Source organism: Cyclopterus lumpus, chromosome 1 (genome assembly GCF_009769545.1).
Source record: "Cyclopterus lumpus isolate fCycLum1 chromosome 1, fCycLum1.pri, whole genome shotgun sequence".
NCBI classification, from domain to species: domain Eukaryota; kingdom Metazoa; phylum Chordata; class Actinopteri; order Perciformes; family Cyclopteridae; genus Cyclopterus; species Cyclopterus lumpus.
Window position 1 is genome coordinate 2,769,583 of NC_046966.1, and position 16,720 is coordinate 2,786,302.

Consider the following 16,720-nt stretch of genomic DNA (forward strand, 5'->3'; position numbering starts at 1 on the left):
TCTGACCCAAGCGTCTCCATTTCTCTGCTATTTAGGGTCTGCGGATGGTGACAAATGGCATATCTTTAAATAAAATTAATCTATAGATTGTAAGAATGTTTCAGTATTTAAAGTGTACAGATTTCGTATTTTTCGGGAACAAATACTTTGTAAATGAGGACCCAACAAACGTATCAACAGGACAACAAACAAGGGAAGGTATATAGTTTAGAGATAGGCCGATAAATCAGTCTTGACCTCAAGAAATCCGTGAGCCTACAACCAGTTACCGTTGACCATGTTCACCATGTGATAGCATAGCATGTTAGCATGCTATCATTTGCTAATTGTAGCATCAGTATAAATGCCACCAGTTTTGCAGTTACTTGGTCATGAACCAAAACACAAATTGCAATTTTCATTGGCACCAAACGAGAAGTCAGAGCATCGCCAAACGTGTTTACGGCGCGTTGAACGTGACCGCAATCCACTCAACAGCTGTCCACCAGCAGCAGGCGCTGGGGTCTTTAATGAGTGCCAGAGATACAGAGGAGGAAAAGCAAGGCTGAAAGAGACGGGAGAGGAAGCAGAAGACTGCGAGCTGTGAACCACTGTGTTTCATCTGGGTGGACAATGAGGAGGGAACAGAGTCAGTTATCCTCAAACATCCAGACTGAAGGTCCAACCCCACGCTGGCTCTCCCTGCAGGTCCTCCCCACTGTCACAGCTTCAATGATAAGCCCTGGTCAGCTGACGCCACGACAAAGGCTAACCAGTATTGATGGGACACTTGTGAAAAAGCACAGTGGCCGACAGAGATTCCACCGCTAACAATGTCAAACCGCAGGCAGAAGCTAACTGGTATCGACGCCGTGTTTAGCAGGAAGACTGTGACAAATGACATTCATGTACAGAGTGGGGGGGGGGCTGACCAGATGTGAGACCTGATAATATAATCAACAGGAGAGCTCGTAACGTTAGCTAGTAACGTTAGCAGCACCGCTAACGTACAAAGGTTCTGTTCAGGTACATTATGAGGCGTTCAGGCTCTGTTCAGTGAAAATGAGTATTGGTTGAAGGTAAACGATAATGTTTAATGTGTTCACATGTAATCTAGTAAAATGTTGTGTTGGTGAGAAACTTCAATAAATCCAGTTGTTTGAATGAGATGTTTTCACAGCAACATGCATAGATATTAGAGATGAATTATGATCTGGTTACACTGAACTCTAAGCAGATCATGATCAATCATTAAAATACTCATGTCAAGATATGTTTTAATCCATAAAAATACAATTTCTGTATCATTTTAATTGTGTGTTGTATGAAGAAAATACACTATGTATTACTTTTACAAAGTTTAGAATTTTTGATGGTTTATAGACTTCAGAGCGGTAGAAATGATTTTTGGGACAGTGGCAAAAATAAGTAGTCTGGATCCTGTATATAGGGGTTTGAATCTGTTAATATGGATCATCAATAATCATCAATTAGTATCGGCGGCATAAAAACGTGATCAGGGATCTTTGAGTTACATTTCCTCCCTTTTATCTTTTGTTCTGATCCGATCTGTGAGTGTGATGTGTTTATCCGTTGCACCACTAAAACCTACAAACTTGCAAAGTTCACCGTTGTGGGACTGATACAAGGATTCTCTTATCTTATCTTACACACACACACACACACACACACACACACAAAGACAGAGCCATTCCAACGTCAGGCTGAAATCTTCTCCATCGTGCCACGTGAACAAACAAACAAGCGTCTGTCTGACAGCCCCGCCCCCTGTGGCCTCCACAGCCCAAACAGCACCCTCCTCCGTCCCTCAGTTTGGCCTCACTTGGAGGACTACCAGCTCCATCTGCAGAGCCAAGGGGGAGCACAGAGACCCCCGAGACTCAGCTAAAGATCTGGGTCCCCCGCTTCTCAAGAGGTGACATGGATCAGTGTTTGGTTTCTGTTGGACAAATCTTTTCAACTTGCAATTCTTTGGAATTATGAGATGAAGTGATTCAAAGTGTTTCAACTGAATTTCAAAAATGTATTTGTATTTGTGAGACCAGGCCATTAGTTTTAGATTTCTTCGTTGAAGTCTGACCTGCCCATTTTCTTTCTGAGGACTATATTTGACTTATATAACTGAAATTTGACTTTTCTTTTCTTTGTTTAGAGCTTGTTTAAACAGCTCATAATTCATCTCTAATATCTATTTTATAACAATGTGAAAAAACATCTCCTTCAAACAAACTGTCTGTCGGTAGATTACATTTGAACGTGACATCTTTACAATGTACCTCTGCTGACCATTCATGTGTACTGATAGAGCCTGAACGCATCATAATGCAAGTCACTGATTGGCCCCTTCAGCAGCAGGATTGTGCTGGAGAGAGATCTGCAGACGAGCCGGTCACTGGGATGACTGAGCAGCACCACGGGAATAAATGACGGTATAATACATACAATATAATATAATATACAGGCTACAAACAAGACTACAATCGCATAACTCCGCGAATGCCACAATCTGCACTTCAGTTTGAGCACAAATGAAACAAAGATACAGCTCGTGATCTTAAGAAGTTTTACTTCAAACAGCAGCGTGTTAGCTGCCCCGACCCACAACCACCGCCCCCCCATGGAAGCTCCGTTTCCTCCCGGTCACTATAAACACTCTCCTTCAGAAGCATCTGAGAAAAGAAAAACAAGGCCGCACCATGAATACGTCCAGCCATCTCAAAGCCCAAAGCACTACACAGCTGATCCGCAGCAGCCTTCAGCTCCTGGGTGTGACTGAGCTCGTAGTGCTCCTCCCTCTGGGACGACGACACCTAGCAGGAGGATCACGCAAGTGTTGCAGGAGGTCCCATAAAAAAATGTATATATATATATATATATACAGTATATATCAAGGGGCCGCGTCGTATGAAGACGGCAACGCTCCTCTCTCCACTACAGGAACATCAAAACAAGGTCTTTAAGGGACTCCGTTCTCCGTCAACCACAAGCTGCGTCCTGATTTTTCCTCGTCAATAACTCAGAAGCGGTATGGCTGATATTTCCTGTGGCAGTCCACCAGGTCCGTAAACACGCACATATTATTGACTCACGTGTGCCAATGCCCCGCTGCGAGAGCCGTACATCGGCTGAGGCGGCCAACGAACGGGCGAGCAGTGTGGCACAGGGGCCGGTTGCAATGTGCCACTGGATGTTGGACACGCGGATGTTTTTACCCTGCACTCTACTGACGTACATGAGGCATCCAATGGAGGTGTTTCAGTTTTTGTTGACATCTTAAGTCCCGGGAATTACGACCACACAGATCAGGACTAAAGCAAAGCCCCCTAACGAGCACAGTCCTTCGAAACATGGAGCTTGGGTCAGGGCGACAATCACATCTCACAATAAGTAATAAAATACCTCTACGGCGCGAGGATATTGTAGGGTTGACAAATTGGTGCCTTTAAAGAATATTTCCTCACTGAGAGTCTTGATGGATAGTCATCAGTAATGTGGATACTATCATCACTAAGTAGGTTAAGGCAAATAATAAAAATAAGTCCCTTTATTGTAATGCAGCATTTCAAACGAGGAAACGACAACTCTTCTGCCACATGACCACGTCTGGAACCTGAGAGACGTCGTCTCATATTAACATGTCGATAAAATATTGATAAATCGCCCTGCGTGTGTCCGACAAAGAGCTCCAACCGACGGAGGAGAGGGGGCTGGACGGGGCTTAGTGGACCCTCTCCTAAACACAGCCGACGGCGAGTCGGGCGCGCTGCAGCGGGGACGAGTAAACACACCGCACACTGACATCAGGAGGCATACGTCATGCGGCATCAGCCCCCCCCCCCCCCCCCTCAGATCTCCAGCTTCTGTTCAGAGCAACAAGTTGAGAGAGAAAACCACAGTGAAGGGAAAATGTAAAAAGCAGGCGACTTACCCGACTTGCGCTTGGAGCCATAGTCCCTGAGGGAGAAGCAACACAGGAGGGACATAGTTAGTGACTCGGCTCTCCTGGATCACCGCACTCACGCGACAACACATGCATGCATGCAATCGGCTTCAGCTCGCGGACAAATGCTTGTGTTTGAGGGGGAGAGAGAGGGGGGGGAGAGTGAGGGAGTGAAGGATGGAGAGAGAGAGAGAGAGAGAGAGAGACAGACAGAGGAATGACTTTGACCAGCTGCCTGTACTTCCAGCAACGGACACAAATTAGTCCAAAGTGGCACCACCATCCTCCTCCTCCTCCTCCTCCTCCTCTTCCTCCTCCTCCTCCTCCTCTCCCTCCCTCCCCTCTCGGGCCTGTCAGACAACAGGATGAGCCCTCCCCACATTTGGAAGAATCAGGGGGGGGGGGCTCTGTTTAAGATGCCTTACTTAATGGATTCTAATGGGATTAAGCCACAAGGCTCAGCAGCAGACCGGGGGGGGGGGCTGAGCGGGTCAGACTCCGCCCTTGTCAGCAGTGGCTCTCGGCAGCGTGGAAATTGAGTTAAAAAAGAAAGATAGCGAAGGAGAGATCAGGTGAAGACCGACGGCGCTATTTATAGAAACGCAGACCTGACAATCTGTCCATGCCCCCCCACCCCCTTTCTCTCGTGGTCCCCTCCTCCTCCAGCACGCCGTCCTGCCGCAGCACCGAAACAATAACATCGAATCGCGGCGCTGTAGAGAGGCCGAGACCCACCGGAGGTTTGTCTCATGAACGAAAGGCCCTATCGACAGAGGACGCAACACTTGGACTCTGGTGTCAAGAGGAATACTCCATGTCCGTCTCTCAGGATGACAGAGGGGTGTGTGTGTGTGTGTTTGTGTGTGTGTGTGTGTGTGTGTGTGTGTGTGTGTGTGTTCTCGTGTGGGTGTGGATGCTGATCGGTGGAAAATGTGTTGTGGGTCAAGATCAGCCACGCAGGGACAGTTCTGTGTTCTTGTGAGTCGCTTTGCTCCCCTCCCCCCTCCCTCCCATCCTCGCCTGTGATCTGACGAGACCGGCATCTTTGTGAGCGGCCGCGCCCCCCCTCCCCCCCAAAGAATGAGGCCTTTGTACCGACATCGCCGCCGCATCCAGAATATGCTTGGTTGTCACCAAAGTGGGACGGGCAGAGAGCGGCACTTGACCCCTCTCCTCATCCCGGGCTGTGACACGCAGCCTCTGACACATGGGGAGGGGCCCGACAGTCAAGTCTTACTACAAGTAATAATTCAATGAGCTGTGCGTGAGTGTGTGGCTGCGTCTCAGTGAACAGACGCAGAGCGGCAGGGCGTTTGCATTAAAGATGCATTAAAGGTCCTCTGTTCCACGTGCTCAGTGTCCTCCTCTGAGCTTTGTCCCGCCTCCATCAAACGCACGGTCCAACTTAAGTTTGGTGAGCTGAAACGAGTTAGAGCCCTTGGACTTTTCTCTGTGTCACAATAACAAATACTTTTAGAAGTTGGAAGTCACCCACCCTTGTAGGTGGTGACAGGGGAGCAGGGATTCAGGTCACCTGGTCAAGAGGAAACAGCCTTTACAGTAGCTAGCGCTGTTTGCCCTTACACCTTCTTTCCATGAAGAGTTTCATTTGATTCATTTTTCATGTTTCATAGTGAGCCGATGCGTAAAAGGATTGCCCCCTCCATCAGCCAAACTAGTTTCTATGTGGCCTGCTGGGTTCATTGAACCACCTAACAGTGAACAAATCTACGCTGCAGCCTGACGATGCAACAGGCGTAGAGCTGGGACATGGCTGGTTTGCAGCTTCCCAAGGAGATGAGGACAGGAGCTCTGATTGGTGGAGGGCAGCAGCAGCATGTCTGAAGTATGCACTACTTCAAGTGACCAAAATGGCTTCTGGCCCCCGACTGCAGGCATTGGAGTCTCTGGGGTTAATTGTTCTTGATCAGCTGTTTGTTCACCCTGACACACGGCGACTGCTGTTGGATCGATGGCGCTTGTTCTCCCTTGTTATGCTGAGCAGCTCAAAGCAAAGGTTGGCCCCGCGTCATCGTGCGGGGGCGTCCGGCGCCGCTAAGCGCTCACACGGGGCTTTGGAACAACGTGCCTGCGTGGCCTCCGCTGACACTAGCTCCAGAGGCCGACGCGGGTCAACACGCGCTCGCAACCGGCAATGAATTGCAGAGGCAACTCATGAGCACCGAGATTGGCTGTGCAAAGAGAGAGATTTCTCAGCGCGTTAGCTTAGCCACTAGCACTCAACATTGCATTGGGACGTGCAGTCGGCTATTTTGGGCTTTGTTTTTTAATATTATGGTTTTGGAGGCATCTGTAAAGCATGGGGGGGGGGGGGGGGGGGGGGTTACGGCGTACCGGGTGGGTGGGAGGATGAGAAGAGTCCGGACTCCATACAGTGACCGGAGTCCCTGAAGGCTGAAATCCTTGAGGAGAGGGGGAGTGAGGGAGTGAGGAACACATCCTCCAGTGCTGGAGAACACGGTGTTTTCATGTGGCGGCGTGGAATCTCAAGGACCTTTTCTTGTTGTTGCTGTTGCAGCGAGTAGAGAAGTAGGAGACCATGACCTTACAGCCTCGAAGTAGACGACTGTCTCACGACTACGAGCCGCAGCGTGTGCAGCGACGCAACACTTGGGACAGATTAGAGCCTGCACTGATGTTCACTACTCGTGCACACGCATGTGCACGTTAAAGACGGCTGTTATTTTGACAGCAGCGCTGTTTACTGACAATAAAAGGAGGGAATCACTCTGCACCTCTCGATTTGATTCAGAGGGCTACGATGTGATTATGACACGTTTATCGATGCATCACGATGATATATATATATATATATATATATATATATATATATATATATATATATATATATACACACACACACACAAGATTTGTATTTTTGTGTTTATCTGCTATTTTTTTTAAACGGATGAGTTTACTTCCATTATCTTTTTATGAATTCAATATTAGTGCCAAATAGAAGAGATGTGTCAACTGGAGGGTTACATACAACCGTTGCAAAGAGAACTAACAAGAAAAGAAAATAAATGGTCCATCATAGGAGTTAAAACACAGAATTCAGCACGTTTTCAGTCATGTGACATAAGAAGCTGCTCTTATTCACTAATAAATAATACAGACTTCTCTTCAAACAAATCCTCCTGGTATATATTTTAGCTTTCATACAGAAATAACACTTTCTCTGGAACATGTGGTGAAACTATACATGTATAGGTTCATGTATAGTTTCACCACACGTTCCAGATTTATACACAGTGATGAAGTGCATGCAGATCCATGACGTTAGCTTTGGTTTGGTTGTAGAGTGTTGCTGTGTCTGTGATTCACTTTGTCATTAGAAGAAGAACAAGAACAAGAAGAAGAACAAGAACAAGAAGAACAAGAAGAAGAACAAGAACAAGAAGAAGAACAAGAACAAGAAGAACAAGAAGAAGAACAAGAACAAGAAGAACAAGAAGAGAAACGCTTCCATAGGTTAGCTTTAGCCAGGGGGTGCCAGTCGGATTGAGTCCATATTCGGCTGCTGACGTTCAGCTGTCCTCACCAGAACTCCTCTGGTAATGATTTAGAGAGTAAATAAGACACACGTGTGTTGCGTTCAGGGGAAGCTGTGAGGACCGGACAGCCCGGTGTTAAAGAATTGTTAGAGGCATTCATAACATTGAGAATTGAGTTTGAAATATAAATATGTTTTCTGCAGTCATAATTGTTTAAGAGAGAATGCATCGAAGAATCAATTGTTCCCCCTCCCCGAGTCTGAAGTATGCACCAAGTGACCAAACGGTTTCCATGTTAGTGTGTGAGCATGAATCTGTCAGACACAGTAGAGTAAAAGGTATGTCCCGATCCAAAACAGCCACAGGCATTCAAACAGTCCGGTCAGTCTACATTTCATCACGTTGCATTCACAGACCACGGGCCGCTTCCATGCAGCTCTCATCCAGAAATGGATGAGTGGGTCTGGTGAGGCGGGCCATGTGGTGTCAGGGTCAGCTTAGTAGTCAGATCCAGGGATTGTCAGCTGTTAATGCATGATTGAGTATGTATCTCACTATGAAGTGAGCTGCATATGACATCAATCAGAATGTCCTATAGGTGAAGAGGTGAGAGTTTTGCACTGTCCCATTTAATACCTTTCCATGTGTGTGTGTGTGTGTGTGTGTGTGTGTGTGTGTGTGTGTGTGTGTATGTGTGTGCGCGCATGCATGTGCGCGTGCAGCACCCAAGAGGAGCTGTAATTTGATTTTGTGGTCAAAGGGTGGAATTACAACTAACTATAGTTGTAAAATGAGTTATCTTCCCTCCTCCGGGGGCGGAGCTTCGGGGGCTCCATGTACTGAGTCCAGCAAGTGGTCTTCAGCCTTTACAGGCACCACGTAACCTCACCTTTCCCTCCACTGGTCTCACCAGCACATAGGAGTGTCCTCTGCACAAGGCTTATGTTGGTCCTTCAGGGTCCACAACATGTGGTGTTAAGCCTCTCAAGGAAAATCACTGGTTCTGATTGAATAGTTACCATAGTTCAGTTTCAGTCTTCAGACCGCCATTCATGTGTTGCGTAGTTCAAGTCTTTAAAGCTTCATAAATAACATTGTGTTGTTGTCTATTCATTGTGTATGTCTGCAGTTGCAGATAAATGTAAAAAATGACTCCATGGCTCTTGCATACTAAAACTGCTTAATCTGCTGAAAAAAGTGCGTTGAGAGGTATAGATGACGTCTAGTAGTATTACCACAATTAGATTTGTTTGTGGACATTAATAGACAAGTGTAGTTTTAAATTGTACAAGAAGAAGGCAATGGATTTACTAATTAAGCATGAGGTATGAGCGGGTTGTCGGATAAGAGTCTAATCAATGTGTTTATACAAATGGCTGCAAGTTAATGACTCTCAATGGCCCCCTGCTGGGCTGGCCTGCAACACCAGTAAATATACACTCCAGAGATTATCGCCTTAGTCCGTCTCTCTCTCTCTCTCTCTCAGCCGCTCTGACTCTACCATCTACCCTGAGCCCCCTGCAGAGCCCCAAATTACCCTCAGCCTCCCCCGTTTTTGAGCCCTCGTGGCCGTGACCAGGCTCGAGCTCACTAGCACTCCAGATGAGGGTTCAAGGAATCCATCATCCTCAACCCTCGCCTGTACACGCAGTCAACACACACGTATTGTGCACACAGAGACTCATTCGGGTTGCAGATAAACCAAAGGACTGGCTGCGACTAAATACAGTCTGCGTCCCACGTGAGGAGCGCCAAGTCCCCGATACACGGGACACAAGGTGCACAGTGGGTTTACTACAGTGGGCCTCTGCACAGGTATGTTGTAGGTGGACGACCCTCACACACATGGGCACGCCATGAAATGAACGTCTAGCGGACGCATTAGGTCTAGTGGTCGCATGCTGGCAGGGTTCGGCAGTTTTTTGAGAAATTGGCAACCAATTCTTGGCCCGTAGTTGCCATCAGTGGTACATTTAGCGGTTTACTACATGTTGAGGAGTAGTTACCACTGATGGTAACCAATTATTGGCCCGTAGTTGCCATCAGTGGTACATTTAGCAGTTTACTACATGTTGAGGAGTAGTTACCACTGATGGTAACCAATTATTGGCCCGTAGTTGCCATCAGTGGTATATTTAGCTGTTTACTACATGTTGTGGAGTAGTTACCACTGATGGCAACCAATTCTTGGCCCGTAGTTGCCATCAGTGGTACAATTAGCGGTTTGATACATGTTGAGGAGTAGTTACCACTGATGGCAACCAATTATTGGGATCTGCTTGAAGCAAAGACGGACTGGAAGTCAGCGCTGAAAATGGAAATGATCAAGAAGCTGACGCTGCTTGAGGGGAACCCACAATCCAACACTTCAGTGCTGAAGGACCTGTATCGGTGTAAAGGTCCTGAAAACCGAAAGAACGGACGGACGAGAAACCGAGAACAAGGCAACAGCGGCACTGCTGGTGTCTTAACTGATTACACTCAACATTACAAAAAACTCAAACTACAATGAATTTAGCTTGGTTACAGTCTTGTAATCTTTTGTGTCACGTTTTTCATTATTAAGCTGACGTACCAATGCCAAGGAATAAAACTACTTTTGAGAGGTCACATTCAAATGTCTATTTAATCGTTTTTGTCAAAACCGCTTCAATAAATAAATACAATTAAATGTCTGATGAATAAATAAATATCCTCTGGTTTCTATGTTCCTTCATGTTTCTGAATAACTGGACCATACCAGACTGAACATGTGCCGTCCTCTTTTCTTTTTTACGTCTCCATGCGTCCACTGGTAACCCTGTGTTTAATGTGTCATTGCAATGAATTGTGTCTTCAGAAATGCGGACTTCTGGCAATTTTTTTTGTAAAGGGCTTAAAATGTCTGTGAGAGTCCTCAAACCCTCTCTGATTTGACAGGGGGACAGAACTAAACCCTTACAGATGTATACATGTTCCACCGAACCATCTAGACCCTCAGCCAACGAACCTTCTGTTCTACAGGACACTGCACGATGGAGAACGGTTCCACAGCGATATATCCTTAGCTGGCTTTAGCCACAGTAGCACAAGATTTAATTTGTAAGAGGGACGTCATTTCTTCTTTCAAAGAAGGTACATTGATTCCCTTTAAATACACACTTCCTGTCAGCATCAGTGAAAGAGCTGGACACACGTATGCCCCAATCCTTATCACCCACTTATTACTAATTAGCCCCCAAAACACCCAAATCTGTCTTCCTCCCACCCGTCACCAGGGACAACCCTGCTACTTAGGCCCAAAATCTGACCAATCACGGGAGTTCATGGCTTAACCTGGTCATAATCTGATAATCTTGCTGCATCTCTCTCATCGAGGCACGCGCGAAGGTCGAGGCCTATATTGTTATTCACAGGGTTGTAAGGGCGCATGATGAATGATGATAACATCAGCCCTGTCTCACACCACGGAAGCCGTTGGGGTGGGGGGTGGGGGGGGGGGGCGCAGTGGCCAATATTTTCATCATGACTGAAATGCAGTATGCGCATATTAATGGAGACATTTGTCACTGTTATGGCCTGCAGAGGACAGATAATGCCGTTCAGGCTGATAGTTATATGATTGCTCTAGCCAGGCCCAGACAGATGAAACAAATCACAGCCCACATCCCATGCTAATTGACTCGATAGGAATGCAAGATGGTAGGGAAGAGTGTTCAGTATGAGAGGGGGGGGGGGAAACAACACGTCTCACAAAAAGGGGAAGGGGAGTGTAGTGTCAAGAGAAATTCACTCCAGTGGAAATAAATTTTGAAACAGGAAGTGAGGGGTAGGGAGGAGGGGGGTGGACAGAAAGAATGCCAGAAAAAGACACTGGATACATTTATAGAGGAAGGGAGAACAACAGATCAGTGGATGGACTGCAGGAAAGCAGCTGAGGGCGTTTGTGTTGTGAAGCACGCCACCATGTGGGGGAGACGCAGAGCTGGGCCTACTTCTTTGTCAGTAAGGTTGAAGCAAAGGCAGTAACTTCAGAAAAACAACAACCTTTTGTACTTTATCTAATCATCTTCTGACAGCCCTTAGATGCATCTCACGACTCCTTGAGGGGGCCTAAATCCAGCAGTTGGGAGCTACTGACCTGCAGAGTAAAAGACCCAGACGAGCCAGACGACTTCCACTGCGCAGTGCTCATACGTATTAAAGTGGCCAAAAATGTCTCCAACTGTTCAGTTCCTGTTTTTTGAAACATGCCACGACGCTAGAAGTCCATTCAGAGTGTGTTCAACATCAAGGACGCTGAGCTTGAGACGGGAGCAGCTGATTGACATCAGTCTGGCTTCTGGCTTCTTTGCCACGCTGCAGTACTCGATCCCACAGACAAGAGGGGGTGGGGGGGCTCTGTGCGCTTGCTGAGCTCTGACTGATGGGATCGATTCTATGTGAGGTTCCTTTTTTTCTTATCAGATCCCAGTCAGACAGAGAAGGAGACTGGAGCTGGCTTATGTTGAAGCGTGACTCATTGACAGAGAAATCAGACCGAGTCTGGAGAAACCTGAACGCTCAACGTCAATATCTACTATATATTCTTCTGAAGCTCATCAGAGAATATCGTGGGTTGGCTCGGTGCACCGTGTGGCCTTGTGCTACACTCGTCTACAAGTGATGAAGAGGACACATTTCATCACCGTGGTAGCTGTCCTGGCCCCGCTCTCTATTCATCACACCCATGTACAGTCTGGCCCTCCAACAGCTATCACTGTAGCGAGCCCCAGCCTTGACAACACCCTGCGAGTGTGTGAGGGAGAGAGAGAGAGCAGCAGTGAGTCAGACACTGTCGGGTGGGTGCCTGGGTGAATGAGTGCACCCATGTGGAACGACGGCGAGGGAAGGGAGAGCGGGAGGTGCACTGAGATGACCTGACAGCACAACCCAGCAGGACCACTTTAGTCCCGCAATGAAGACTCGTCTGCCACTTTCGTCTCCGTTTGGAACGTATAATTGCAGCAAGTGTACAACCGCTCGGTCGATGAGTGTTTGCACGCGCACGCGCGCACAAGCTGCTGCGCTCGGCCGACCACTCCCCTCCCTCTGACACACTGGAAGTGTTGAACCCCTTCCCCCCACGCTGTCTCCAGCGAGTGCTATTGATCCTAATAGTTAGGGGAGTGCAGCTTATCCATTAGGGCTGAGTGAGCCTGTCCTCTGTCTCCACCTCAGCAGACGGAGTGGGATGGACAGATGACTGGGTGGAGTACAATAATGGGTAGAGAAGGGAAATAAGTAAAGAAAGAGGAATGGTAAAGCTCTGGCGGGAGTTGAGGAGGAAAGGAAGTAAGGAAGTGTATTTATTTGGCGCCTTTGGAGAGTCGCGCGACAAAGAAAAGTGCTTCACAGGCAACGGACATGAAACAGGGACTTTAGTAGAAGAGTTAAAAACACCATTAAAATAAAATACATAAACCATTTTCAGAGGTAAGGCTGAACAGTGTGCTGTCCACAGATCTTCCACCTGTCTCAGAAGGAGACAGTTCCTAAGTTTAGGAGACACAAGCTCAAAGCCACAGGCTCTTCACTCTCTTTCTGCCTTTCTGAGTGACGGTGCTGGAACTTTTTTTTTTGTTTTGGCCTCCCACCATTGGGAGCCATGTGGAGGCGATCCCGGCTGCATGGGTTGTAGCCGCTGTTGTAGTGGGCCAATCACACGCTGCGTTAACTCTAAGAAGACAGCATTTATATATTTTTACTAGATCTGGGTACCAAACGGTATCGAATGTTGCTTTGGTGCTACTTGGTACTGGCTTACATGGGGTATCTGAGTACGCTTGTGTTGAATACAATCAACGGAAGCAACCAGCCCGTCTCTAACCAGAACCAGGACTCCTTATTGACAGATGATCAGGATGTTCTGCATGGATGTCTTGCAGATAGAAAGCGAGCAAACAGAGAGCACACCAGATCATTTGGATACAATGAATGAGCTGAGAGGACACACACTCAAACATACACACCAACCCCGATGGATTAATATTAGTCTTCAGCATCCTGTTTCTTTTTCCGCACCACTTAGGGCACACATGTACTTGCACATAAAAAAAAGCCCCACACTACTAACACACACTCAATCATGAACGTGATTGGTTCATGATGGTTCATTTTCATTTAGTAGATGCATTATGGGTAGGGGAATGGAAGAAAGTCCTTTGGATCGCAACGTCTCACTAACCATTAAGAACCCTTATTCTTTGTGTTTTAAACCCCACTCCTTTTTTTGAGTGAAGGCCTGCAGGGATCCAGAGAAATCATCACAAGAGGTTCTGGCTCCATTTGATCTGAAGTTAACTGGAGAACATAGGTTAGCAGCAGCAGCAGCGGAGGAACTCCCATCAGAGAGTTGGGGGAGATACCCCCCCATCCCCGTCTTAGTCTGTCGATCAGGAGACTGTGGTCTGCTCTTGGAACACGATTTTTAAGAAAATCAGCTAAATAAAATGTAAACGAAAGCTAGTTTCCACCCACTCGCCCGTGACCGTTCTTCCATTATTAGCAGTTGGTTCATTGAGATAAGCAGTCGGGGGCGAGGACGAGGACGAGGACGAGGACGAAGAAGAAGCAGCAGCAGCTTCATATACGTCATCATTGACGTTGCAAGATGGCGCCGTGCCAGCGGCTGCCTGTCGCAGTAGCTCCCTGTGAGTGTTTTCATTTATTGTCTTTTTTCCACTTTTCGCTCTTTTCTTTCACGTTTGGTTTAAATTACGGTCGGAAAACGGACCGTAACTTTTTGACTTTTCTGTTTGTAACGGAGAGCCACACACAATGGCTGGGGACATTGTCTATTCCCACGATCAGCTGATTGCACTGAGGCTGCCTGTGACCACCATGACTGTTAGAAGATGGTCTCGGGGGGCTAATGATGCCCTGCGGGGCTGCTTTGAGTCAACGGACTGGGATGTGCTCACAGAATACATAAAGTACACAACACCATTCCATCCTGGACTGTTTGTTGCTTTCCTAACAACAAGCCATGGATCACCAGGGACCTGAACGCACTTCTTCATAAGAAGAAAGCAGCTATCAGGTCTGAGGGCAGGGATGAGCTCAGGAGAGTCCAGCACGCCCCTGACTCCTACAGGAGGAAGCTGGAGGCCAAACTCCAGCAGATAACTGGCTTCAAGGTTGGAGGGAGGCAACCAGGAGGCTCCCTGGAGAGGGCCAACAAGGTAAACTGTTACTTCAACAGGTTTAGTTCACTGCCCTCATCTTTCTCCTCCACACAACACACCTCCCAAACACCTCCCCCTGTGTCCCCCCTGGTGAGCTGCACATAGGCTTCTTCAACCCTCCCCTCTTCTCTGTGACGACTGACCAGGTGAGAAGACAGCTGGAGAGACTCCACCAAGGTAAAGCTGCAGGACCTGATGGCATCAGCCCCAGGGTCTTGAAGACCTGCGCTATCCAGCTGTCGGACGTCCTGCAGCACCTCTACAACCTGAGCCTGAGACAGGAGGAGGTCCCGGGGGTGTGGAAGACGCTGTACCTGTTTCCTGTTCCAAAGAAGTCAACTTCATCTGACCTCAAGGACTTCCGAACAGTTGGCCTCACATCCCATGTGATGAAGGTGCTGGTCTTGGTTTACCAGCCTTGTGTGGGAGTGGACGACGCCATCATCTACCTGCTGCAACAAGCTCAGTCGCACCTGGATGGAACGGTCGCTCTGTGAGAATCACTTTCTTTTGACATTCAACACCATCCAACCACTGCTGCTGGATGAGAAGCTGCGGGTGGTGGGGGTTAACATGTCCACCGTCTCCTGGATCACTGACTACCTCACAGGCAGACCACAGTATGTCCGACTGGGCTGTGTGCTGTCTGGGACGGTGGTCAGTGATGTAGGAGTTCCACAGGGAACTGTTCTGTCTCCCTTCCTGTTCACCCTGTACACCAGTGACTTCCAGTACAACTCGGGGTCATCTGCAGAAGTTCTCTGATGACTCTGCAGTAGTTGGGTGTATTAAGGATGGACGGGAGGAGGAGTACAGGGCAGTAGTAGATGACTTTGTGGAGTTGGCCGGTAGAAATCACTTGCTTCTGAACGTGGCCAAGACCAGCGAGTTGGTGCTAGACTTCAGGAGTAATACAACGGCTCCACAACCGCTGAGAGTTCTGGGAGAGGATGTGGACATGGTGGAGTACAGGTTCCTTGTGTCTCCATCGACAACAGACTAAACTGGAAGGCCAACATCAACGCCGTGTACAAGAAGGGGATGAGTCGACTCTTTTTTTTTAGGAAACTTAGATCCTTCAATGTGTGCAGCAAGATGTTGGAGATGTTCTACCAGTCTGTTGGACCAGTGCTCTGAGATGTTGGAGATGTTCTACCAGTCTGTTGGACCATCTGTACTTCTCCATAGTCTGCTGGGGGAGCAGCAGTGGAGCCGGAGACACCAACTGACTCACTAAATTGGTGAGGAAGGCCGGCTCCATTATTGGCTGCAAACAGGACTATAAGGAACAAGTGGTGGAGAGGACACTGAAAAAGTATTGTCCATATTGGAGAATACACCACCTACTGCAGGGACAGCGGAGCACGTTCTCCAACAGACTGCTTCAGCTCCGCTTCACAAGGACAGATACAGGAGAACCTTCCTGATACAAGAGAACATTCATGATACAGGAGAACATTCCTGCCAACTGCTATTAGACTTTATAATAAATCACCTCTGGCCAGATCCTCCTCAAATGAACATCAATAAACCTTGCACAGCTGTCACTTTATACTTTAGATACACTGTATACTTTCATTTTTACATTTTCATTTCCTTTATTATTTAAATTCTTAAATGTAATATGCCCTGCTATTTTATTTTATTGTATTGTATATTTGTAAACATGTTTGCTGCTGCTTCACGTAATTTCCCCCTGGTGATGAATAAAGTAATATCTAATCTAATCTAATACTTTCATGAATATACCAACTTTTGTAATGAGGCGTACCAAAATGTCAGCTTGTTCCATTATCCCTCTTGAAATAGGAAAATTGAGTGAAGAACGGTTGAGTGCCGGTTAAAGTATATATGAAATCATCTTCCAGCCACTTTCTCACAACTACTGGAATTATTTGTATGGAAAGATCATTATGTTATTAATTTATTCATTGGAATAAAGCCTTCTGAAGCCATGTGGGTGAATGCTACAGGCTGTAGTGTTAAACATGTGATGAGTCTGACTGTAGAAAGAATGGGTTCCCTGAGGGCGCTATGCTGTCGCAACAATAACTAGC

The 16,720-nt window shown here is 47.2% G+C and overlaps 1 protein-coding gene across 4 annotated transcripts in view; it reads right to left on the reverse strand.

The window, feature by feature from the left end:
• sh3pxd2aa (SH3 and PX domains 2Aa) overlaps positions 1–16,720 on the reverse strand; it is an 81,243-nt gene that overhangs the window by 34,052 nt on the left and 30,471 nt on the right. For all 4 annotated transcript variants that reach the window (XM_034542383.1, XM_034542375.1, XM_034542366.1 and 1 more), the window contains exon 6: positions 3,929–3,954. In XM_034542383.1, the coding sequence (XP_034398274.1) occupies positions 3,929–3,954 (26 nt within the window). The remainder of the gene's footprint in view (positions 1–3,928; positions 3,955–16,720) is intronic.